Below are 27,581 nucleotides of genomic sequence, written 5' to 3'. Positions count from 1 at the left end.
CGCGGTATGGGTAGCTGTATGCAGGAATATTTTATAATATAGTACCATTTTATATAAATATTGTGTCCTAAAGGTATTCAAAACCATTTTGTCCCATCAGGTGTAGATTTGTTAACTCCTTTGGGTCTACATTGTTGTGAATTCTTTAAGACAAAATATTTGTGTTGGAAGATATTCTGGCAAGGGTATTCTGATACCACACCTCTGATTTTTACTTGGACTATTGATTTGTGGTCTGATTTTGGTTAATCTGAGATCATCCACCTACAATATTTGAAAGTTTGCATATATCTGTAGTATTCCAGGTCTTGCGTCTCAGGTTGCGGCTCTTTCCAACTCTGGAATGCATTCTTCCACCCCAATACCATGGCATATGTTTTCAGTATGGCCGTTTCTTCCATAACATATATAGAGATTTCACATATCTTTTGTCCTGTAATTTATACTGATGCGCCTTTGTGTGGGAGGTTGTTGTTAGAGCTAGTAGAGGGCAGTGTGCCTCAGTCTGTTCTATATGTAAAATCAATACGTTTGCAGGTATCCTCTGCTTCAAGTGAACTTGCCTTTCCCTACCCACTCAAGATTCGCTAAGGTGTTTTGCTACCAGGAGTTCCCTCCATACCAGAGTTGTGTATTATAAGTTAAAAAATATATATTTATTTGTGATTAATCTCACTAATAATTGTACAGCAAACATTGTCAAGAACACAATTTACATTATGCAGATATCCAAACAACAACATCCAGTTTCACAACAAGAATAATATGATGTGAACACCTAAAGTATATTCCAGCATTTATGTTACACCATTTTCACATTATAACAAAATTATTTGTGGGTGCTCCCTCTCAGCTGACAGATGTAGGGCTCCCTTTCCTTCCCCATACAATCTCTCATCGCTAATTAACTGACCTCCATTAAACAGAGCGAAGTCTGGGACAAGGTCAACTTGTCAGGGCACGTGTTGGTAACTCATGCCTTCCTTGTGTTTCCTCCAGAACGTCATATCCTCTTTCTCATCTCTCTTGGACATTTTAAGGTACCTCCTTAACTAGAGCCCACTCCCCAATGCCCCTTATCTATGCATCTATACTGGGGCCCCATGAAGCCAGCCATTGAATAGCTATGTGCCTTTTTGTCAACACCAGTGCCAATTGCAAACATTTGTTTTGCATTCTTTTGGCCTGGTAATGCTGCTCAATAAGCAGCTCTCCGGAGAGAACTAAAAACTGACATAGTAGCTTTACCTAGTCTCTCAGATACATCTCTCCAAAATTCTGCAACTTCATTAAAGATCCACACATGGTGGTGGAAGGAAGCACAACTCCGCCTACACCGTGGTCATGCGGCTGGCCTGCCAGGATACATTCTACTTGGCTGCAATGGGGTCAGATACCAACGGTGGACATAATTAAATGCAGCAGTTTGAATTGTGCATTACAAGACCCTCCACACACCAAATTACACTCCCCTTCCATTTTGGATCTGTGAGCACCTCTCCAGTGTACCTCTCCCATCTGTTTTGACACCCAAATTTGACACCATATACACTATATGTCTTTGACTATACTGTATACTATGTTACAATAGTGTATTTACGATTTATTTGCCTGCAAAATTTGATCGTACGCAGACTTTCTCCCCTTGCTTGACACTCCCTTTCTGTATGTCACACTTGTCTATATGTGGTTGTAGGACACAGGTTGTGTCCCATTTGATATTGTATAAATAACTGACTACTTGAACATATGATATATTAAATCCTGTCCAGCTGGACAAAGAATATGGAAATCATTTGATCTATATTTATTTCTCTTCTGTATCCTTCGCTGTCTAGGGACCGCTGTTTTTAGAAATAATTTAAAGTGTTGTACAGCAGGGTTACAGGATTGCGTCCAATGCCCAGCGTCGAAAGAGAATCGTATATAATTGTGACTTGAGGTGTATCAGAAAAGCTAATCCATATCTCTCTGGAAGTAGCAGCAAACTTAACAAACGGGAGAAACTGTCCGGGACCCACCTTGAATGTTTCCTGCATTTCTTGAAATGCAATAAAGACTTATCTTGGTATAGATCCGTTAGCATGTGACAACCCCTCCCCGCCACTGAGCCTTCCCGCCAGTGAACCAACATATCCTTGGCTATAAGCTGAAATGGCTGAAGAACCAAGATGTCTAGGTCACGGGGAAAAAAGGAGTAGTTCTAGAACTCTCTTTACTCTGTGTTCCTCTATCCTAGATGTTCGACATATTATATATGGGTAATCCCTGGGAATATGCACCCCTCTTCTGAGCAGGTTCAGCATTGGGGTGTCTCTGTATGTTCACTTGAGCAGTCTCTTCTCTCAGCTGTCATCGGGTGTTAAAAACTTTGCTGCACACTGTAACTGTGCTGCTTAATAGTAAAGTTCCATGTCTGGCAGCCCCAATCCACCCTTTAATTGATTTTGCTTTAATGTGGTCAGAGTTACCCTGCTGTGTTTACCTGCCCAAACAAGCGAGACCAGCATAGAGTTCAATTTTGTGAATGTAGGGAGGTAGAGGACACAATTAACTTTGCAAAGTGTATAAGCATCTTGGGAGAAACCCAATTTTGCAATCGCTATCCTCTCCATGATGGATAATGGGAGTGTTTTCCAAATGTTTATTGACAATTACAGTCCCTTTAGTATCCTTCCTTTGTTTTTATGATATTGCTGGTCAGCTGCTGCACCACACAAATGCCTATTTATTTGAATCAATCTGTTTCCCACCAAAACCCCAATTACAGTAACTGCACACGTGGGTGCCCCACCATTGTCCCCAGTGAAAACAGACTGGTCTTCCATTTGTTGACCTTAAACCCTACTATTGAGCCAAATGTTTCCAAACATGCCAGTACTTTAGGTACAGATTCTCTGGGCTTTCTCAAATAAAATAATGAGTTGTCTGCCTATTGAGATATCGGATGCTTTGAGCCTCACACTTTGATTCCCCAACTCTTTAATTCCATTCTGACCATAATCACCTGGGGTTTAAGGGCCAAGCAAATAGCATATATGAAAGGGGATATCCCTCTGTAGAGCCTCATTTAACACCCCTGCTCCCTAAAATCACTTGCCCACTCCTCACTCTGGCAGTGCGATCCATGTAAAGTTATCTGACCCAACCACAAAAAAACGGGCTGAACCCCATATATCGAAGGACAGCCATTAAGTAATCTCAGTAGACTGTATCAAATGGCTTTTTTTTAGGTCTACTGATGACACAGAGTTTTTCATCTGCTTCAATTACAGAATGCAGCACATCGGTCAGTCTACGAATGATCATCGTCAGGATGAATCCACACTGGCTTACCACCACCAGTTGCAGTCTATTAGCTAGGAATTTACAGAGGACTTTAATGTCTGAATGTAGGTCAGGGGTCAAAAGATGAAGGACCTGTGGTGTCCTCTCCTAGGTTAAGCACCATAGAAATTATACCTTCCCGCATTCTTTGCGATAGTACTCCCAGTTCCCTGGCCTCTCTAAAAACCATTAGCTAGGAATTTACAGAGGACTTTAATGTCTGAATGTAGGTCAGGGGTCAAAAGATGAAGGACCTGTGGTGTCCTCTCCTAGGTTAAGCACCATAGAAATTATACCTTCCCGCATTCTTTGCGATAGTACTCCCAGTTCCCTGGCCTCTCTAAAAACCTCAAGTAACTTTTTACTTAAATGGAAAGCAGGCATTTGGTAGAATCTCACCAGTAACAATTGTCTCCCTGCGTCTTCCTGGCTGACATTGAACTCTGTGTTTCTCAAAGCTCCTCTAAGTTAATATCCCCATTGAGTTCCTATCTTGCAAGCTCAGTAAATATTGGGAGATTCAGACCTCCAAGAAAAGCAGATGCTCCTCGTCCACCTCAGGGTCCTAATTTGTGTATGCTACCTAGACATGTGCATTTAGTGATTTTTTAATTGCTGTTTGTGTTGTTGTGAAGCAATCGGGATGTCAAACTGAGTATCTGTGTTATTTCCAGATAGAGTAACCAAGGCAGCCATTTAGTACCATTATTGATTTTTCTAAGAGTCGCTCTCCGAAATCACTCAGCCACTCCTCACCCTGGCAGTGGGATCCGTGCAAAGTAATTGGATCCAGGCACCAAAAACCAAGCCAAACCCCATATATATCGAAGGGTTGCCAGTGAGTAATTCTAGTTCACGCTAGCAAAGGGCTTTTATAGGGCTACTGATAACACTGAGAGTTCTTCAACTACACAATAACACAATATAGCACATAGGTCAGTCTACAAATGTTCATCATCGCACTATGGCCCATGACGAATCCACACTGGTCTTGATGTACTAAACTTTACACCATCAGTTGCAGTCTTTTAGCTACCACCATTCACAGTATTTTAGCTAGGAATTTACAAAGGACTTTAATGTCCAAATTTATGGTCAGGGGTCGATAAGATGAAGAGTGTCTGGGGTCACTGCCTAGCTTAAGGATCATACAGATTATACCTTCCCAGATACTTTGTGGGAGTATGCCCAGTTCCTTTCCTAAAATCCTCAAGCAACTTTTCACTTAACTGGGTAGTAGGCATTTGGTACAATCCCACCAGGAAGCCATTCCTTCCTGGCTGACATTGAACTCAGTGCTTCTCATCACTCCTTTAGAGTTCCTCTCTTGCCAGCTCAGTAAGTATTGGGAGGTTCACACTTCCATGAAGAAAAGATGCCAGTTCTGCAATCTTAGGTTCCACATTTCTTTATATTACCTGGAGATGTGGACTTCGTGTTCTACTAATCGCTATTTGTGGCATCGCTGTGGAGCCATCAGGACTTCAAACCGTATATATGCGTTATTTCCCGTTCTGGTTTGAGTAACCAGGCCAGCAATTTACTGGATTTATCGCCTTTTTTATGGAGTCGCTGTTGATAGTCCCTCCTCGTTGGCCTGTCCATTCTCTCCCATATGCTCCTGACTTTCGCATCACTTCCTGGAACTCAAACTGCCCCTCCTGTGTTAGTCTGGTCCACTGTTACATACCAGCTAATTTATCTTCTTGGTCTTTAAGGTCTTGATGTAGCTGTTTTTTGATATCATATATTTTTCCTAATCACTCTTCCCTCAGGACATATTTCATAGTTTCCCACTCATTTGCCAAGGTGCCTGAGGTACCCCGGTTTCCCTCCAGGTATGTGGAAAGTGTTGTGTGGATTGCATTGAGGCAAATGGCATCCATCAACTCCTGGTGAATGCCTTTCCTGCATTACAGCCCACTTCATAATCCATTAATAATGGCGAGGGATAAGACCAGAACCTTACCAGATATCTAGCATTATGTATGTAAGGCAAGGTCGATTCAGAGATCAAAAAGCAGTCCATTCTACTAAAGGTGTTCTGAGTGGCAAGAACACTTTAGAATCATTGGTGCATACTTTTTCAGTTTCTTACACTCTACAGATTACCCACTGCAAGCCTCAATTCGGTGGCCATAGCAGGCTTAGTGTTGTATTGCGGTGGGAACCTGTCCATGTCTCCACCCACAACACAGTTTAAGTTATCTTCCCAATTCACGAGTTATGTCTACATATGTTCTCAATAAAGTTTGCATTGTTGGTAAGAATGATTTATCATCTGTATTTGATGCAAATGAGAATAGTATACATATTTCCAACCCATTTAGTTAACCATGTATCAAAATACACCGGCCTTCGTCATCTGTCCCTGAAATGGGAGCTTAAAAGCTATCCAAATCTATGCTCTGCTGGTGTAGGACAAGACGGTAGACGAGAGCCATTGTCCACTTCATTTTTTCCTTATTTTGTCCACCTCCATAGCCGTGAGGTGTGTCTTTTGGAGGCAAGCTATGTGTACTCTGTGTCACCTAAGAAATGATGACACCATATACCATTTTGGTAACTGTTTAACCATCTCACATTCTATGTGAGTACTTTTGTAGTGAACAGACATTATCATTTGTGTAAGTTCCCATTGCCTGATGATAAACGTGCATTGTGCTGTAATTGTGCAAAAGGGACTTCGATCTAGAACAGGAATAATACAGTACAACTTGTGAAGCTTCATTCAGCTTCAAACCTGTAAACAGTGAAACCCCCTCCACCTTCCCTCCTCCCCCCACCCCCAGCTCTCCCATCCAAGATAGACGCCTTGTAACAAATAAACATTGTGGTTATCCATCAGTTCTGACTGAAACAATGGTACAGTGCAGTGCCCAAACATAAATAAAAACATAATCCTAGAAAAATAATATCAGCCTACTACCTGATATTTTGTGACTTGCTTAACAATAACCTTTACCTGTAATATGCCGAGTATGGCAGCCCCCAAAAGCGTCCAAAATGTATAAGACAATGAAGTGCGAGTGAGGAAGAGTACCCCCAACTATCCTAAACAAGCAGCCCATGGCCACCACTCTGGTAACCAATATTTTAGATATTAAAGGCCACCCTTGTAATTCAAACAGTTTTGCTCTGGGAGTACAAATGACATATTTGAACCCCAGTGATTCAAGGCCATTTTCCTATATTGACGACCAGTTCCTCTTCAGTTTTATTCCATAGTGTAGTTTGGCTCTAGTCTGCACCCTCCCAGAAGTCTCCTTGGGTGTCATACATGTAGAGGGAGCTCGAACGCTAATGGTACCATCTGCTATGATCATCAGCCTGCCAGAGTTTCCCCTGTTCCTTGTACGTCTATTTTCCTTTCAGCAACTGTTACAGACGAACACCTGATAGGCTGCGAGCGCCACTGCCCATAGTAGTCACTCGAGAATGTCCTTCACCCACTCCCACACCTCCTGCGGTGTAGTAAAAAAAAGTTATACTTTCCATCATGGATAACCCAGAGTTCTGGGAAGAGTAGCATGTATTTCAGCCCTAGGCCTCTGGACCGTTGCAGGATGAGATCCCAGTCTCTATAATTTAGGATTTTGGATCCCCATTGGAAGGTGTAGTGGACAGAGTGCTGTGTGCCCGCTCAGTTATGAAACACTATGAAAGTCCCACTGGTTTTAAAGTATCTACTATCCAGGTCTCAATGAATGCCTCTGAGCTCTCCAGGAAACCCACAAATTTCAGGTTGCATCTTCGGGACATCCCCTCTGCATCCTCCACAATGTTATTTAGATGAAGAACTAGCTGAGGGAAGGAGCGGCTGGTGGTTTTAAATCACTGAGTTCTGACTTAAGGACAACAACCGTTTTTTCAGTGTAAAGGGATTTTTATTGGCATTTAATGAGTTAGTCCGCAGGAGATTTACTTCTAGTGAGAAGGCATCGTTCTTAGTTCTTAGTCTCCACGTTTGTCCTAATATCTCTATGGATGTGCAGAAAATGCTCCACCACCAGCCTGGTCCCATGCCAGCTATATTGGTCCTGCATTGATATTTTCGTTTGTTGTGTTGGTTTTGGTGTATACCCTTCCCCATGATATGATGTTACATACCCAGGAGTCACCAGGAACAAGGACCACTCTAGTGCTGAACTCACTCCTCAATTCACCAAATGTATGAATCCCATGAGGGACATGAGCTCAGAGACTTTAGTGCTCACAGGCTGTAACAGGGATTCTGCTCATACACTGAACTGTGCATAGAGACTTGGAACCTCAGTGAATTAGAGTGTACCAAAACTCACCTTAGTAGCCAAAATCCCCTACCAGACTAACAATCAGTGTCTCATTGGTTCTTCCATACCCCCAATGATTAGACAACCCACAACATGGAACTTAAAATACCTCCGGCAATGTGGAACACATGAACACTCTTTCGTTATACTCTCATACTAGTCCAAAACTGTGAGTAAATGAAGACACGTGCAAGTTTTAAATATTTATTTCTAATGCCGTGTTCTCAGGCGTAGTATCTTAGCTAATACAAGCAGACATATTATAAGCAACAAGATTATCAGCATAGTTACTATTCCATAAATTACAAAAGGAGAAAGCATGTTAAAAATGCTAAATGGAAATAGGCTAGATTACACCTAGATTTAACCCTCCCTTGCTAGTAGGTTATTTTGTATCTACAGAAGGTCTCTTGGGTTTACAAGGGCGGCCCCATACCTCTGGTCCTAGTAGAAATGCATCACATCATTTTCTACACCAGCTCTCTGTATGCGAATGTTTTCCAAGTGTGTTTGCATGCCTGCGCAGTGCATTATTAAACTTGCCAAAATCAGAGGTGGCCACAGCTGCATATATGTTATGTCTAGAACGTGCGCTGATCAGACCGAACAACAACCACTTTATTGAAATTACCTTGAAGGCCTCGGCACACACTATTCAGACAAAGCTTACCAAGCAAAGCTGCTACTATAGGAAAACATATTATTCTAGTGTGAAGCAAAACAGTCTGCTAGACTCTTCTAATAAGCTCATGCTAACTTAACACAGTGTAAATGCAAGGCTCTTCCCCATGACAAGGCCACAAAAGATGGCCTCATTAAAATCGTAGGAGTTTTACACAAGTCAGGCAGAGGCCTCCAAAGTTATTATTTTTATTGTTTCAGTGGGGGAGAGTGGGAAAGCCCACGCTTAGATCTTTTCTCTGCAAAAACAGCATCACAGAGAAAGTCTGCTGACCCTGATAGAAGCTGTCCTGACAATGGGCTGACCCTCATTGAAGCTGTCTCTCTAATAAAAGAGAGAGGGACCCTCAACCAAAGGGATGGGGTACCAACTATTGACTTCGTCAAAAAAGTAATTCCCTTTGGCCACACTTATCCACACAACATAAAAAACAAATGACAATGCAGACAAACTAAAGAGCAGTGTAGTAAAAACCCAATTTCTGAAACAACAAATAAATTACCAGATGTACAAATTTATTAAAATATCATTAAAAACCAAGTAAAAATAAGATAGTCAAAATCAAGGGAAGACAGACAATAAATGGAACATACAATATTCACAGTTCATCATATACGTTCCTACAATACCAAACGGAGGAGGAATTCAATAAGGTTATATTCAGAAACAATCAGAATAGTCCTTAGCTAGTCATATGAATTCTCTCCCCCAAATCTCAACGCGTTTCGACGGGCAGGTAGAATTGCAGCCGTCCCAATTGAGGGATGGTTTAATCGTTTTCTCCCAACAACTGCGTGTACATAACACTGCAAAATTTCATTAGAGGCAATACCCTATGAAGAACGAGAGTTGGGATTAAACTTAAAGAACTAATAAGAGAAACATATAGGAAATACTAGGTTATCTCTTGGGAATACAGCTAATAACCCTCCTGAAGAAGACGGCTGCAATTCTACCTGCCCGTCGAAACGCGTTGAGATTTGGGGGAGAGAATTCATATGACTAGCTAAGGACTATTCTGATTGTTTCTGAATATAACCTTATTGAATTCCTCCTCCGTTTGGTATTGTAGGAACGTATATGATGAACTGTGAATATTGTATGTTCCATTTATTGTCTGTCTTCCCTCATTGAAGCTGTCCTGACAATGGGCATCCAGAATATGCCTGTTAGGCTTGAGCTCACCTCGGTACTGCATCTTCATATCAACTAGGCCCAAGGTGTGCACACGGGACAAAGCAACAAACAGGGCACCTTCAACATCAGGACATCAGACTCCAGATTTGAGGGACCAGTGATCACAAGCCACGGTATGGAGAGTTGTCCCCTTAGCATGCTGAAGTCCAATTCATCAGTCAGGAGGAGAGAGGTCATCCAGCACACATTGCCAATGTCTTCCAAGCCCAGCGCAAGATGCTTCAGCACCCACTTGGCGTGCGACTGGTGCAGCAGTCCCGGGCTGCCCTGTGACTGGTGCAGATGTCCCCAGCTGCCCGGTGACCACATCCAATGTTGCTCGAAAGAGCTGGCGGGCATCCCAGAAACCCACATATGGCTCGCGACAGTGGCGGCTTGTGACATTTTAAAGTGGTGAGGCGTAAAACAATTATCACACTGCGCTGTGGCGAGCGAGCCCGAACCACCTATGTGGGGTTCAGGGGCGATTCCCTCCCCCAAGCAAATTTGAGGAAGCAGGAAGGTTGAGCAGAACTCCTGCTAGGCTTAATATTTACTTTCAATTTGTTTTCAATCGCAGTACAGACATTTGCCTGGTTCCTTCTGGCATAGGAACAGCGATGGGCTTTGTGTCCTGGCACATATTGTTAAACTTATTTTATTTACATTAGCACACAATACTGTATCGGACTGTTTGGACTTGGGGGCACTGTGTAGGAGGTAAGAACTGCATCCCCTTTGGCATAAATATTATCCTATTTTGCAGCCACCTGTCACAGACCCCGCAATGGAAGACGGACTGCAACACACCCCTTTAGGACCTGTCTTGGCCCCCAACAGGCTGTAAAGTGCCCTTACCATGCGACACAAATATGTTTAATTTTTCCCATGTCTATCTATGTGGAAGAAATAAAGGGTTACACACAATTTTCTGGGGCTCTACATTCCCAGCCTTGAAACAGAGAATAAGTGACCTACAAGTGGTACTTTCAAACCCCATCAATACACCAAATTGGTTGTTCTGCCCACAGTTCTGACTGAAAATAAGATCAGAAGGGCCACATGTGTCCCTAAAATTACACATATTTACCAGATGGCTCTTGAAATGTGCACTTAAACCCTAAAAAGAAACCAAACAATGTTCACGTAAAACATCGAACGTTGCAGTAAAACGCAGGTAGAGCAGCTCGGCGGGTGGAAGGGTTCGTTGAAGGTACTCTGCGCACAAATTGTGAATTAGCGGCCTGCTCATTCTATTTATTTTCAATTTATCTTACGTAAATTACCATGTGAAAATGATGGACGGGTGGGGGAATGGGGTTGTCGACAGGGGGGATGGGGAAGGAGGCAGGAGGGATTTAAATAAATTAAAATAAAACGTACCTTCTCCAGGCTGCCTGAGCTCCTGGCTGGGTCACGATTCGGGCTTTTTCTGCTGGTCCAGTCCTCAACAGTCAGCAGCCACCCACAGGCAGCCTCTCTCCCCTCCGCAAATCACAACGCTGCTACGGTGAGTACTAAACTCCGCACCAAAACTAATATTGAATACGAAAAAGATATATCACATCACATAGACCCTCATACCTTCCCAATGAAGAGCTATTTGCTCTGATATGAAATACATACAAAGCCTTTCATCACGACTCCTTGGCTTACCCGAATGTACAAGGATGAACCAGAAATGCCTGAAGCAAGTATCTGCAGATACTAAAGACTGCAAAATTCAGCAAGCTCTCTACCATTCTTTCCAAAGACAGCAACAAGAATGCGGAACAACTTTCCCTTCAGGCCTCAGGACAGCTCCTTCTTACACTTCTTTTAAGGGAAGGCTGTAAGAATTCTTAATAAACCAACACCATGCCCCCACCAAACTGGCCTGCAAACATCTTTCCAAAAGCCTCAGATCCTTAGGACACTCTAGGAATATCTATACTATAGGCTATTGATATGTCCATACTGACTAGAGTCCATCAGGCATTATAAATCAATCTGTACAGTGGAGGACCATGTCACCTACTGGGATTCAGTATAGCAACACTTTTGTACATGCAGAATGTGTCTTGTCATATAGTAATGTATTGTATCTTTGACATCCAAACATTTTATTGTACATGCTGTATGTGTAGCGCTTTGACGTCAATAATGACTTGACCAGCGCTACAAATAATGACAAAGATATCCCATTTCTTCTCATCTTATCAAACACTATTTGTCCCTCTCTCTTTCTCAGTCCCTTTCCCCATATGTCTCCTCCTCATATATGTCTGCTTTCCCTCCCCTCACACAACCTGTCCCTCATTGCTTCCTCCATTTCCCTTTTTCAGCATCTCATCCTGTCCCGCTCCCTTTCCCTCCTCACTCACACACCTTCTCCGTGCCTCTCTACATTTATCTGTGCCTTCCCCCATGCACCATCTCTCCCTCCACGCACAGCTCTCTATTTTCCTGCGCTTCCTCCTTTCCCCCTCTGTCCTTCTCCAGACACACCCATTCCCCCGCCTCTCCCCCTTTTCCTCGGGCTCTCTTCCTTATCTCTGTATCTTTGTTGCTCTTCCACTCTCTCCCCTCTCGGTCTATCTTCATTTGCTCTTTCCCTCCTTCTGTGCACCCTTTATCCTTCTCTTCATCACTCTCACAACTGAGCATAAACAGAAGCGGCATTGTCAGGGGAGCGCGTCTGCCCATTAGCACTGTCTGTCCAGACTTAGTAAGGAGCTGCACTTACTGTATGATGAGATCCATTAACTGCAGCCAGGACCGAGAGAGCTCAGATGTGCTTAGGATTGTTTATGATTAAACCCTAAAACACGTGCAATGAGGCAAAGGTACCAAAAAACATGGAGAGGCGACATGATGATGCAAGCTAGTCCTGTGCTGCTACCAGAGCCTTGTGACACAGCTGTGGGGTGCTGTTTCCTATTCAGTCTTCCCACGCACCGCTGGGGCACACGCTGACCTTTGCATCTTGAGGCAGGAGTGGCAGAGGGTTATGTCTGCATTTAGATGCCTTTCCGGAGCACAGAGGTGTATCGTGGTTGAGCTTTCGGAACTCTGGATGCGTGATGAATACAAAGTAGTGATCGTGTGTTGTTGTCACTTGAGTTGGGGGCTATCTGAGGAGAGGACTGGCAAGCACCAAGCAAAACACATGCCAAAGTACGGCCCGAGATGTTCTGATAAATGTGTAGTCTGTCGGCCTTTGCCTGGGAAAAGAACGGCGAATTTGAGTCTCTGTCTTGGTGCCTGGAATTGTAGGAGTTGAGTCAGGCACAGAAAGCAACATGGCTGGATTTGGGGGGATTGGTACAATCCAGCCGCGGCTGGCATGCTCCCGGGAGGGAGTGGGGGGCGCGTGTGTTCGCGGGTGTCCAACTTTCTTCACATAGGTTCTTGTAAAAAACGCAATTGATTCCCAGGGATGGCCGTGGCCGTGTCAGTGGCCGAAAACATTAAAACACACATAATTTTTTCCAAGAATGCTTATAGGTGTACGAACAACACTGTTCCAATATTGACCTCAATACCATGCTAATATCCATGGCGAGACCAGCAAGAGATTTGTAAACTTTCCGCTGACTATGGGCAAGCCAACTGACCCATTGTTCCTAGCGTTTCACAAAAAAAAAACTCCGATATCAAAGAGAGCATTGCTGGGCAGGCACCAAGACCTCTTTGGCACCCCAGATATCTTTGGAGGAGAAGCCCCATTGGGCATCCGACCAGAGGAAGAAGGCGCCCCCTCCGGAATAATAAAGAAATAATAAATCCTACCTTACCGCCGGGGCGCCACCTCCGCTCCTGGCCGATGTGATGTGTAGCCGGGTCCCGCAGCAGGAACAGGAAGCAGCCAGTTGCCACAGTACTACACTCTGCTTGACTCGTGTCACTGCGCCAGGCGCGGTGACGTGCCACAGCGTAGAGAAATGGCCAATCATCACTGCATGGCTCACATAAGCCACAGTGTGATTGGCCTACAACAGTGCAGCACTAGGCAGTGCCACCACCCACTCGCAGCACCATCCTGCAGGTTGCCTGGCTGCGCGGTGACTGCTCTCAGCCAATCCTGGTGCTGCATGAGCAGCGCCACTGCGCCAGGATTGGCTAAGACCAGGGTTACTGCCTGCTCATAGGAGACCCGGGGGCCCGGGTCCCTCGCAGTCTGAGTCTCTAGGGAGGAGGAGTGGGAAGGTACTGTACTGCGTGTGCGCATGCGCGGGCCAGTAAGTAAAATGAATAGCCCAAAAATTGACATGCGCACACTGCAGCTGCGCTGTTTCTGCTGCGCTGTCAATCACTGCTGCAGCCCCGCCCCCACACCTTCCGCGATGTCGGGCTTGTCCCGTTAATGGTAAAGCTCTCCGATTGAGCTAGCATTGCCGCGCGGCGCAGACTGCAAGTGCGCTTATTATTTTGCTTTTAAATCCTCCTGAATGATGTTAGCGGAAGTGACGGTCGTACATGGATAGTGGGGCAACGCCCCAACGCCCCCAATGGACGCACCGCCACTGGCTCGCAATCCTTCACAGAAAGCCAGTTGGTGCCCAGAGCAATGTGGTGTGGCAGCCTTTGCCCAGGATTCTTCAGCGTGTAAGTAGGGCCACGAACCTGGCAGCAAATACGTGCTGTCAGCCGTATTGCTTGGCCACACCCCAATCAAGTCGTATTTTTAATTTGACTTATTTTGTTATTGTTCGATGTTTCATATAAGCCCTGCATTTTCACAAATTTTTAGGTCTTGCCTACCAGAGAGTCAATGCTGTCTGTTGCTGAAAAGACATATTGTGGGCTTATAGGTGGACTTAGCGCCCTTCATATGTGTACCATTGGTTGGCTTTATTATCACTCATTCCCTTGCTTTTTATTTGTCCACTTGTGCGGGCTTTACTTCCTTATTTTGTGTTTGTTCCTCCCATGGGGCATGGAGTGCTTTCTTGTGGCACAACACTGCTGATGTCACTCACCTGAGTATGTAACTGTGGCAGTGTGGTTGAAAGATTGGGCCAAGTCTGTGCTCCCATTACTCTCCAGTATTTTTTTATGAGTAACTCTCTGTCTATAGTGAGTAAAACAGGTCGCCAGTATGCTGCAGCTCTTGATCCACCTCACTGGGCAAATAGTGCAGATTTCTCTATACAGCCTGTTGCTAGGTTTATTTCTTTCTGGGGTGTGTTTTGAGTTTGTTAATGGGACCTTTCTGTTTCAGGAATCATTGCAAAACATCTTCAGAAAACCCAGACAATGCCCAGCTCCGTGCCACTTCCTGGACCTGCACCACTCTCCCAGCACTGTACAGGTATGAGGCGCAAGAAGATATTATTGTGATGTTACTACATAATCCCATCACACTAATGCTGCTCTTGTAAGAAGCTACTGCTGCTGTGAATCTACTTTCTCTTCAAAACAATTTTTGACCCTGTGATAATTCTCTCCTTTCATCTTCACTCTCCATAGGTCTTTAACTCCCCTGACCTGACACATTCTTTTCAATGCCTTCCACTTTCCTGGTACCCCTCCTGCGATGCTTTCAAATCGCTTTTCTCTATAGTTTTTATTTACTTTAATGCTATTTGGGGTCACTCTGGAAAGAGTTGTCATAAGAGATTCTGGTAAAGATGCTTCTCTCCTCCTAATCTATGCTGTTCGTACAAGAAATCTTGCTTGTCAGGGAGTTGGGCTTTAGAAAGTAAGCCTCTATATTGCTTAATTGTTAGAATTTAAGTGACACTTTTACTCTAGATCCAGGGTCGGTGGGTGAAATTTGAAAGTGGTGGGGCGCAAAGTGATTTGCATACAGCACCGTAGCGAGCGAAAATTTTGAAAAAAAAAGAAGAAAAATCGTGCATTTTCAAGCAAATTTGAGAAAGCAGGAAGGTTAATAAAGCAATTGTGAAAGTGCAGTTATTACATTAATAGATGGCATAACATAGGTAGCTGCTTATTCAGTATAACCACAGAGCTTCATACATTCCGCCCTATTATGCTCAGGTGCTGAATTCAGACTATAAGACTTTCATGGAAATCTCAGCTCTAAGAGTAGAAGAAGTTGCACAGCAGTTGGGAAACAGCCTTCACAAAGCATTGGGAACCACGCAGTCGGCAGCAGCGGTGGCCTTCAAAACTTTGGGCTCCTGCACTTTTTTTTTTTTTTCATTAAGCACGGGTTCCCACCAGCTCTCTTGACTTCTGCTGGAAGTCTCATTCATCTGAAACCTAATTTCTCCCGATTTAAAACAAGCCGAGGCTCTGAAAGAGAACAGATGAGATGAATTGCAAATCCGCTTCTATGAGCGGGCACATTTTTACCAAAAACCACTGGTGTGTCTAATTGCTCCCTAATAACCCTCGAAACGAAAGATAAATTGCTGCGACGCGCAAGGTACGCCAATTCAATTCTCCTCTGCAAGATTAGCAGCGGGCGACAAGGAAAATGTGGAGGTCTTGAAGGCACGAGGCAACACAGCAGACAAAGTCTAGCAGCAGAGACAGCGCGGCAAAACACAACACGAGATAAGTATTACAGAATCAGAGCAGTAGATAAACTTGCAGCTTCTGAGCGTGAGGCAAAGTATTGCAGCGTCAGAGCATACAAAATAAAGTATTACAGCATCAAAGCATGAGATAAACTTGCAGCGTCAGAGCATGACAGGCACTAACACCCGTCAACAATCCAGCAAGCCAAACCGGACACAAACTGCCACAACCAAGTGGAAAAGCAAATTACGGAGCGTCTAAAGCCTGAGTCAGTCCCACCCGCTCACCAACGACCAGCAGCGCCCAGAAGCCCCTCGCTTCGCTTACCTTCCCCGTCCACCACTCAGTCCCACACTTGCTCAGAGTCCATCCCTCAAAGCCTCGAGCTCACCTTACCGTTACCCGCACACCAGTCCTGTCCCGTTCCTCCCCCGCTCACCCACCGGCACCAACAAACACCTGCCTGCCCTGCAGTAGTCACTAGTCAGCACACTGGAGGATGCTCCCCCGCGTCCGCACCTCACCCTGACCCACAGTCACTCGCTGATGATGAAGCCTAAGCGAGCGACGAGCGTGTAGCCGCCAGCAAGCTTATCAAGGGCCTGTCTGAGTGAGGCCTAGGCTAAGCCTCACTCAGGCAGGCCCTGGGGCCTGGGCCCTGGCTACACGCTACAGACAGTCAAGAATGTTCAAAGCGGCCTCCCCGCGTTTTGTAACGTCTACGTTAAGGCCATACACAGATGCCAAATTTGGAACAGCGGAACCGGATTTGTGTCTCGGCGCCGGCTCAGTCAACTTCCTGTGTGATTCTGGGCAAATCAGTTAATGCCCCGTGCCTAAAAAATATTTGTGCCCTTGTGTAATGTTATTGGTGGTCAGGTTTTTTTTTCTCTCTGCAGCTCTGTTTTTGCACTTTTATACAGCGCGTATTCGACTATTCGACCCTAGAGTAGCGAAGCGCTTTACATGACCTCCAGTTACATTGCACGAACTCACATTCATTGTTTTCCTTTAAAAATAATTTGGCTCTAAATCTCTGAGACTGTGATGACAGTGAGAGTACTAACTTACTACTAAAACTCGAGTGACGGACGGTCAACAACGACTAACTAAGTCAGAGTCAAGTGAAGTCAAGTGACGGTCTGCTGCCTGGCCTGCGCGCACGAGACAGAGGGAGCCCCCGCCCCCTACAGAAACTTAAGTACACAGAGCAACTAGTAGGAAATGTCACGGCGCGCACGTCTCCGAATCATGGCCAATCACTGAATTGGCTTCACATGCTGACGTCACAGTGATTGGCCATGACTGATAAAGTGCTGAGCCTGAGCCCAGTGTGCCACCCACCCACGCGCGGCATCCAATAATGGATTGCCTGTCCTTCGGCGCGGTGGACCAGCCAATCCTGGCGCTGCATAAGCGCCAGGATTGGCTAGGGGGGCACACAGACTACTCGCCCTGGCACCTTCTCAAACGACGGGGCACAGCTAAAGACACACCCCCTGGCCCCTTCGGTCGTCTCAGTCAACTTGACGGCTAACGCGCATGCGCGGGCTAGTTTCTGCCCGAAATTCCTCATGCGCAGCAGAGTCGACTCGGTCGACTCGCAGACACTGATGTTATATTGTAACCCAGCCCCACCCCCTGCACACTCCCATCGGGTCTTTCCCGGAACGAACCCCCGATTGAAGCGCTGCACTGCGCTTCATTTTATTTAGGTGCCGTGCTCTCTCTGCAGCCGCAGGTGCGTCCACCAGGCTTAGTGGGGCTACGCCCCTACGCCCCAATGGACGCACCGCGGCTGTCTAGATCTGTAGGGTAAGTCCTGGACAGCATAACTCGAAAAAGGAAGAATGAGTTCCTTGATCCTTCCAAGTTAATGACAAGCAGCATTTGAACAGTATGATGCTGACAATAGAACAGACTGGGAATGAAAGGCACAGAGCCAGAATTTTTTTAAGGTCCCCACCAGACAAGCACAAGTGGAATCTGCACTTTTAGATGATTAATATTCTTTTCAATGTGGGTGTTTGCCTGATTGTTCTCCTCTGCGGCACAAACAAAATACAGAAATGATCTCTTTGTTATCCAGACTAATGCATCAGAGTTCTCTGTGAAACTTATTTGTTATGTTATGCTATGTTGATGAGATTTATTGAGCGCGGTGTCTTTCTGGTTCATGTTCGAAGACATTCTAGTTCACTTTTCTGTCAATTGCATTGACTGTCCAAACAGTTTACCAGTTGAAGGGGAGCAACGCATCCATGGCTGTAATTTCATCTTCTTGGAAAAGGGGGATTTGATTCCTGAACCCTGATCTATCACTTACACGTTATAGGTTTCAATTCAAATGTTCTGGTGGGGTAATGTGTGCAAAGTACTTTATCATAGCCTAACCTCTTTAACATTACAGACTTGCCAATGGAGTCCTTGGGTATGGCTGGCAGCCAAGTTATGGACTTCAAGGCTGATCCTTTACTTATCTAAAGTAAGGGTGACCCTTCCTCCGGCCACACTGTCTACACCAATAGCAACGTAGGTTAGTGTAAGAAATTGGGTTATTATTTGGGGCTGAAGATTACACACTTCAAGGAATAATCACAATTCGTATCAGGGTGAACCCTTATAGTCACTAAATTAACCTGAGCTCAATGAACTGGTAGCGATGGCACTGAGCAGACCGACTTGACTTAGTGCACTTTGTAAAGTATTTACGCAGTATTAAAACAGTAATAAAGTCAAAATGCAAAACTATAAAAATCGCAAACAAAATTAGAAAAATAGAGTGAATTTTAACAAACCACATGGCACCAATATGACAAACATCCAATATCTGGAAAACCAACATATGAATCTTTTCATTTTTAAGTAGAAACCGGGCATAAATGCACTAAACGCCAATGATAGTCACATGTAACTGTGGCCCAGGACCTAGGCGCAATTTGAGGCTGGCCACAATGAAGCACTCTTAGAATACAGTAACCAGGCTTGTCCTGGTCGAAGATTTTCCCTTTTGACTTAGGGTCTCATTTATATATTGTTCTGCCAAGGGTACTCTGTCGTCCTGGTGGCGGGACTGCCTGCCAAATTTATAAATGACTACCAAGTTGGCGGTCACACCGGTTCCTGTCCATGCATTTTGCTGTTTGGTACAGGACTCCATCAGCAGGTCAAACTGCTGTACCAAACAGGTTCTTTTTTTTATTTTCAAAAATAAAATCCCAAACTGGGATTTGCGTTTTGAAAATAAAAAATACAGTGCACCCCTCACCATGAGAGTCACTCCCGTGGCAAAGGGAGCATTTAGCAGTTTTCACTGCCCCTTACTTCCAGAGTTTTCTTGGCGGTGACGGGCAGTGAAAACTGACCTGTCATTCTACCCATCTAAATTAGCTGGGTAGAATGACAGGTACCTACACCGCTGGTCCGTTGGAGGGGAATAATCACAGTGGAGTCAGAGTAGTCTCTGCCGTGATTATCTCTAAGGCCTGCTCACTTTTAAATTCGGCATATGGACCACATTCTTGGCGGTTAAGATACTTCTTTGCAATGGAGTATCCTTACAGCCAATAAATAAATCACCCTCTTAGTCCCAGTCAGTGAGACTTCTAAAGCCCCAGGACCTCTGGGGTGGCACTTTGAAACTCACAGGGTGTCAAGTAAAGGCCAATAGTAGGGTCAAGTCTAACTCCAGTTGCCAATGGTCAGCTGGGTACTTCAAGAAAAAACACTAGTAGTTTGTTGTATAGCTATATCTTGAACAGGAGGTCAGCCCTCTGACCCTTGGAGTCCAATTTGTTGTCTTGGTACAAGAGGGAGCCAGTCCAGTCCTTCAGGGCTCCTCTAAGGTTAAAGGCATCAATTCCAATCCTTTTTTGATCTTCCACAGGTCCAAGACGTTTTTTGAAGGGGGTGCCTGGAGGTGCCACTATTATCCCTGGCATTAAATAGTGGATTGGGAAGGACTCCTGGGTATGCCCTAACCAATGGGCTAAAAGTTCCCAGGGCCGTCCTTACCCCCTTTGGGCATTTTCAAGATGGTGAATGTTTTCTGCCATTCTAAACTTGGTCTCTAAGGATAGGGGTGTACCTTGGAAATCCTAGTGTCCTGCAACATCTAATACTACAATCCAGTTTGAAGCAGCCATTGTACCCGCAATAAACCCTGAGAGAGAAGTCTGGTAGGACAAAAGCAGAGTCCTTCAGCAACCAGAAAGTGGAGCCAAAAGAATTGCCTTGCCTTTCAAATGTGCCCCAAGGGTTATATGTAAACCCAGCTGACCTGGCAAACAGGATTTGACACTAAAGTGTCAAAAAGGATCCTCTCTACCCCCACATCGTTTCTGCCTATTCAGGTCTTCCTGTTTGTTCCTGGAAGGTCTTTTACACTTAGTAACAACTATTCAAGGCTAATTACTTGCTGGGAGGCGGCAGAGGTGTATGTTAATTAACCTTCTGACAGTTAAGGCTGGTAACGGGTAGCTTCCTTAAGATTTATTCATAAATCCTACTTCACCATTGAATTGAAATTGTATTAAATATAAAAAATAGTGGGTTAATTGTTTTTTTTGCCGCTCCCTTTCTAGATATACAGTATTAGTATTTACTACTGCTTCCCAGTGTTTCCCTCTGGGTTAACACGCCTTCCTACAGTGAAAATAGCTTTTGGGGGCAAGTCACTGTAGGGACATGCTAACTTTACATTTTTGTATGTCCTACATTTAAATATCATGCACCCTGCCTTCTGGGCTACGAGGCCCACATAGGATCTCTTTTTTAAAAATATGTATAATATCTTTTATTGTTTTTCATAGGATTAGAACACTTTATCATGGCCCCAGTATAGGGGTGACTTAATAATATTTAAAAGGTAGATTTTACCTCTCAAAAGGAGTTTACTTTGACAGGTCACAGTGCATGTTTTGCATTGTTACAGTCAGGCTATAGTGGTAGTCCTGAATTCATGTTCGCCCTGCCACTGTAGTTGATGGTACAATTGGTTCTACAGTCTGCTAGTAGCATTTAACTTCCAGGACCTGGGTACACATTGTTCCATATACTAGGGACGTGTAGGTAAGTTAAATATAACAATTAGGAATATTTGGTATTCAACTGTGTTTAAAGGGGGCATTAAAGCATTTTACTACTGGAGTGCAGGGGTAAAGTTCACAGAGTTCTAAAGCCAGTAAAAATATAGCCCCAGGCACCAAGAAGAAATGCCACGAAGGCATACATTTTTGTGTGCTAGTCCATTGACTGTACCGGTACTCGGAGCAGTGCCTCAAAGCTGGTCTTTACTGGAATGGAACATCTGGATTGGGACAAGATCATGCGACTCTTCACAGATACATTGTTATTGTAAAGAGAAAGAGGTGATCCTCAGGCTGGAGTGGAAGTAAGGCAGAAGCTATCAAGCCTGGGTTGCAGCTAGAATGTACAATATGAACTGGAATATGCTGACTCCGACTCAAGGACAAGTCCTGCCAGTAAGAACACTAAGGCACAGAGGATCAAAATAGTAGTTGCAGTGTGTTACCCACATGTGGCCTCTGGCTTATAATGTCTTGAAATTAGCACATCAGACAGGTAGAGACATACTGCCCACTAGCAAGGGTGAATTGATTCTCCTCCATTTTGAACTGCATTTAAGCACACTGACTACATGGGAAAAAGGCAGGAGAAACATAAAGGATCAATAGCCTGTATACAGCCAAAGCCTTGCCAGAATGATAAGTAGGTGGTATCACACGGAAAAGAGACAGGCTGTCAATGTCATTTGGGATGAGCAGATGTCCTTTTGAGAACTATATAAAATGTATGTACTGGCAATTCATGACTTGAAAGGAGAATGTTTTTTGTAAAGCTCTACCACGTTTATGTTGTTGATTGTATACATTATTTGCTGAGGCAATTTTTATCTTTCTGGCATGTCTACTCTTTCTGCTATCTCTGGTATCATCATTTCATAGTGGAATTCAGGCCAATAACAAATAATCAAATCTCACACCTCACACCTGATGTATTCCTGCAATGCATGTCCTCCCCATTCTCCTTTAGCCTTCTCTTCGCTAGATTATTTTTCATCCTTTCATCTACTATGCACATTCCCCTCTTACTTGTCCTTTCTTTCCCCTCTCAACATACCTAGAAGTTCGATTCTTTGGTGTCCTTTTCCTACATAACCACTTTTGCCTCTTATTCCATTTTCCCTTCCATTAGAAGCCCTGTTTCTCAAGTAGCCTAACTTTTTCCCAGTTCTGTAGCCTTTAGTATTGTGATTCCTGTCTTTCTGTTTTCACCCCTCACCTCTCCTGGCATGTAGGTTCCTGTCCTGACTTGGTGATGAGCAGGAATGAGATAGCAGACCTCCGACCATCATCCACACCGCAACTTCAACGCCCACATCGCCCACTCTGTCTTTCACTCTCCTCTGAGCCAAGACTGCAGACTAGGGACTGGCGCAAGAACCTCCAGTCTCAGGTAAGGTCAGTTATGGAGGTCAGTCTTGTGTTACAGAAAGATGATGGTGATTGTCTCTGGTTCTTTCATTCCCTTGTGGATGATCCCTTTGCTTTCTGTGCAAAGACTGGTTGATTGTGCCTTTGTTGTCCACCCCTCCCCTTCCATATACTTTCCAACCAACATTTTCATATGGGGAACACTCAGAACATTCCCTCCAGCTCTTATTCTCTGTGCTCGTCTGCCTTCTTTCCTGGTTTTTTCCTGTTATACACCATCTTTACCATCACACTCCTCATCCTCCAGCCTGTCTACTCTGTGCTCCCCTACGCTCGGCTATTTTCCTGTTTTGTCAGCAGATTAAAGCACTTTAACCCTCACAAGCTTTAGGAGAACTCTATATAACTGCCAATACAAAACAATTAAGGGCTCTGCTACTTGAATCCATTCCCATCCCCCAAGCCCTAACCTTCCAATGTACATGCAATTTATTAATCTCACCAATTTGTTTTACTAGCTACATCCATCTGCCAGATTTGAGGGGTAGACCACAGCCTTTTTCATATTGACCCATTACTTGTACGTTCTCTGCTGAAACATAATGCCCTCATAGGATGGCTGTTTGGCAGATATTCTATGAGATAGCCAAGAGTTTGGATTTTGATGCTCAGATTTAATCTCACTATGCCAGGCAGGTAATTGTTGATTGATGGTTGCTAGGCTGGTTGAGTGAGGCTGTAAGTTGCTTTTGTTTCTTCGTACCTCCCAAGTCACTGTTGAAAATTCCACTGAGAGTGGGAATAGAGCTGCACAATAACTTAACCGTTTGCACGAGTGTCTTGAAGGATGAACTACCATCCGGCTATTCCTAAATTTACTGTTGCTTCCTACATTGAACAGATATTGCACTATAGGTTAATTCTGGTAAACAATTCTTACTGTCTATCCTTGGTCAAACATATTTTATTTTTTACAATCGCACACTTTATATAAGAATGACATGATTGCATCTGGATTAGTTCTTCTAGTTTGAGAAATAAAAAAAAGCGGGAGCAGTCAGCATGCTGATAACGGCTGCCATCTGTGACAGCTTCAGACTTTTTTGAAGATACATGTATTCTTCAAATCTTAGCTTGCGAGGAAAACTCTTGTCTGAAGACCTTACGTGTATTTTTTGCATCAACCTCAGATTGGCTGACAGGAGATTCAAATCTGGGCTTTGTAAGCACCAGTTTTGAAAGTCACTCGGGCCATAACCTGCAGATTTGCTAGAATATATCAAAAAAATGTGTTGTTTCTTTACCGCTACTGAAAAGTTTAATGCAATAGAGAATGCCCTGTGTTAATACTGTTATCAGTGTTCCAATAAAAGCATTCGCAAAAAGATTAACACAATTATTTCAGTTTTTGGCTTCTTTCCGGTCATACTGTATAACAATGCATAAACTCTAGAAAATTAGAGATGTTATTTCTTGAAACTCCATACTAGTTGACAATGGAGTCTGACACTTTTATATGAAGGCAACAGTTGTGTGGATCAGAACAGGAAATACAATAGTGGATTTTCTCTGGAGAAACAATCGCATAGAATGATTGCAAACTTATGAAATGGCAAAACGCCACCACCCCAACCAAATACCAAAAATGTCAACTGAGTCCTCAGTAAAAACAATCAGTTCAAATGTTGAAAAATGCTGAAATGTGTAAAACAAGAAAATAGAAATCCCTAAGGTTTATCACATGTCCTTCGGGCAAAGTCCTTTAGTAACTTCATAGGGTGTTCTGAGACAACCAAGGCTTCAGAAGCATTGACAGTAAATTGTTCTTGGAGGACTTCAAAGCTGATTCCTGGCATCTGATTTTAAGGAATTTCATTAATTATTGCTAGAGGTTCAACAAAAGCTGAAATGTTATTGACAAACAATTTGACTGCCTGGAAAAATTTGCTAGTATAAACATTAAAACTTAGTGACATAATGCTATTTCTTAGTATTGGGAAATTTACAAAAACAGCAAACATGTTTTTGATATTCACCATAGTAAGACGAGGATCGCCAAGGACTGACAAACTCCAGTATTACACTCTGAAGCTAATTCGGTTATAGGTCTAATAGCTACAGGCTACTGTTCTTCAGAGATAGCGACCGAAAGAGTTGAGACATGAAGAAAAATGTGCATACCATTGCCATTGACTTTGAGAAATGTAATTCAAAATCTTGTTTAGAGAAATGATAGCCTATAGCCTGAAGTGATGGTGGGTGCATGGTTTTTGTTGGTTTTTTGTTGACTGAAGATAGAATCTTTTTGTTACTTGCTAAGGTTCTGCTTTCTTCTGTTTTGTGAAAATTTGTTGAAATGCAGATTTGTTTGTATACTTCAACACACTGAACAGTAGTGGTGCCTCCATCAAGGGCGTTGGGGTGTTGCCTCGCCCACAGCATGGCCACATTCTTCCTTGTTAACTTAAACGAGGAAGATTGCGTCCTGACTTGTAATCGGCGGGCGGGAGTCAGAACGCATCACTAAAGAGGGGAAGGCAGCACTGCAGAGTGTGGTTGTTGTTGACTGACAGCAGCAGGGCAGGCCCAGTGCGCATGTTCAGATTTGGGCTGGTCATTTTTCGGACCAGCCCGAACCTGCGCACTAGTTTTAGCCTGCAGTGCTGTTGCTGCACATTAGGAGAGCGAGTGAGGGCTGCTACTGACCAGTGGTCGCAGCCCCAGTCTCCTATGGGCGGGGGCAGTCCCTGCTCGAGCCAATCCTGGCGCTGCTGGAGCAGCGTCTGAATTGGCTGAGAGGGGCTGCCGTTGTCACAGCCACTCAACCAAAGGTGCCAACGCGGACTTCGGCCCAGGAGCACACAGCAGAGGCGGCACGGTCGGACCTGTCTTTCAGGTAAGTTTTCTTTTTTTATTAAGTTTATTTTTAAACCACCCGGCCACTCACTCCAGTGTGACCCACAAATCAGAAATGTGTTAATTTGATGTGAAGTATGGCATACGGGCAGTTCTAGTCTGTCGTTAAAATATAGGAGCTGTGCAAAGGATGTAAATATTTCTTTAGTAAACGCACCTTCGGCTGAGACATGTTTAACCTCTTCCCCATGCTTTAACATTCCTACTGTACATTTCTAGACATACACACCGCGACGGGCAGATCAGGTGTTCCAGTAATGTATTGCATATGCAGGCCCAGACTTGCAATACATTGAAGCACATATAGGCAGACATCACTACCGATACTTTCATAAATGCTTATAAACCATTTTATTGCAGGTCTTTGAGGCTGAAAGCAGGGCCGCCACATCTCCCCTCTTCCTATGTAGTGTAGCAGGGCTGGTGAAAGGCAATAAAGGCTCTGGTGCTTGAAAACATATGCAGTGTCAAGTTATTCCACATTCCCAGAACTACCCTTCCTGAACCGCGGTTACGTGCAATCAACAGATCCTACGCTCGTCTCTTCCATTTGAATGATAGGACCTACCCGCTCATTTACATGTCTGGTACGGTAGTACCCTGTATTATTACTCTCGTGATTACTATTAGAATTGTTATTAATGGCAGCGTCTCATAGACACCTGTGCGTGAAGGCGCATGTGCCAGGCCCTTCAGATTAATCACGTCTGGTGACTGCTGCAACACCTGAGGGCCCTGGTCCTCTCCAGCTCGGCTTTGCTCTCAGGCTCACTTCCCTGTGCCTGCCCTACCTGAGTGCTTTTCTCTTTCTGGTGGTGTGCTGCGCACTTGTTCTTACCCCTGCCGCGAGGCGCTTGCTACAGTCACCTGTACTCAAGTGACCTTCCGTATGTAACTCAAACCCATGTACAGTTCTGTGAACACTAAGGGGCTTATTAACATTTACAAGCCCCTTGCACCGCCGATGCGTCACTTTTAATAAAGGAAAAAGTGACTTGGCGGCGAAAGGGGCTTGTAACTAAGCCTCTAAATGCCCCCCTCTTCCAAATGAGGATGTGCACTGCTGTGATACCACGTGCACACCTCAGACCAAAGACATGAAGTTGTCCACTCACTGCAACAATGTGTTGTCACAGTAATTATTACTAATATTCCTATTACTGTGATTATTACCATTAATATTCATGTAATGTGCGGAAGCCTTTTTTGACCTTTTACAGTAAAGACTGTCATTTGTTAAACACTGCTGCCATGATCACATGTGAACGCTGGCATGGCAGCAGTCCTTATACATGCTTAGGGTATGTGGAATTTACTTTGTGTATATAAGGCGCAGTGGCAAACCATTATCCACATTTTAATTTATTACAATGGCGTTGCAACTGTGTTTACATACTGTTGAAAAGGTGACATTTTCCCCCAGTATGTTTAGCACGAGTGCCAATCAAATGTCTACATTTACCTTCAGCACAGTATGTAAACGACCAGTGTCATGTCACTAGCTACATATTTTGGTGAAGCCAGTGTGCTTTGCATGTCTGAGCTAAATGTGATGCGTCCTCCAGTGACAGAAGCACGTTAGCAGTGCATTACCCACATGTAGCTACAGTTTACAAGGTCCCCCTCTCTTGCATCACACCCGCTCTAACCCTGAGCTCACAGGGCTGCCAGGCCGCACAGGGCTGGCTTCATAATTTGAATGACAGTCAGTCCTCCCTTGTGCTTCTGTGCAGACTGACAACACTACATGCAAACGCAGATGTCCAGTACTACACACTTTCTCCTGTCTTCTTACTGTTGATCCTTCTGGTACCCGCTCCCTCTCCCCCCTCCACCACCACCCAACATGCCTTCCTTATTCTCACGGCAATAAGCACCTGCTGGCCTTCTCCCCCATTACTCGTAAAAAAATAAAATCTTACAGCTCGTATCCGAGTGCCCGGATTTCTGCAGATTGTCATATTTTAAGGTGTTCGGTGTGCAGCCTTGGAGTGGGCCCGGCTGTGTGATGTCACTGTTATTGAAATTTTCAGAGAAAAGCTGGAATGTTATGACGTCTCACCATTTAGTGTAAGAGGCGGACGAGGAACATTGTAAGAGTTCATCCTTTATCATATGAGAGGTGGCGTTGGAATATTGTGAGGGTTCACTGTTTAGCCTGTGAAAAGTGGGGTTGGAAAATGTGTGAGTTCACCTTTTAGCCTGTGAGAGGTGCAGTTTGAAAATTGTGAGGGTTCACCCTTTCTGAGTAATCCCCTTGCA

At 44.3% G+C, this 27,581-nt stretch overlaps 1 protein-coding gene across 3 annotated transcripts in view; it reads left to right on the top strand.

Annotated features, from left to right (window-relative positions):
• The window catches only part of LOC147733174 (uncharacterized), a 95,173-nt gene that overhangs the window by 31,381 nt on the left and 36,211 nt on the right, over nucleotides 1-27,581 (top strand). For all 3 annotated transcript variants that reach the window (XM_086957717.1, XM_086957716.1, XM_086957718.1), the window contains exons 3-4: nucleotides 14,681-14,770; nucleotides 22,268-22,425. In XM_086957717.1, coding sequence (XP_086813843.1) covers nucleotides 14,681-14,770; nucleotides 22,268-22,425 — 248 coding nt within the window. The remainder of the gene's footprint in view (nucleotides 1-14,680; nucleotides 14,771-22,267; nucleotides 22,426-27,581) is intronic.

Source organism: Lissotriton vulgaris, chromosome 2_1 (genome assembly GCF_964263255.1).
Source record: "Lissotriton vulgaris chromosome 2_1, aLisVul1.2, whole genome shotgun sequence".
In the NCBI taxonomy this organism is placed as follows: Eukaryota; Metazoa; Chordata; class Amphibia; order Caudata; family Salamandridae; genus Lissotriton; species Lissotriton vulgaris.
This window is presented reverse-complemented; position numbering and strand designations above follow the sequence as displayed.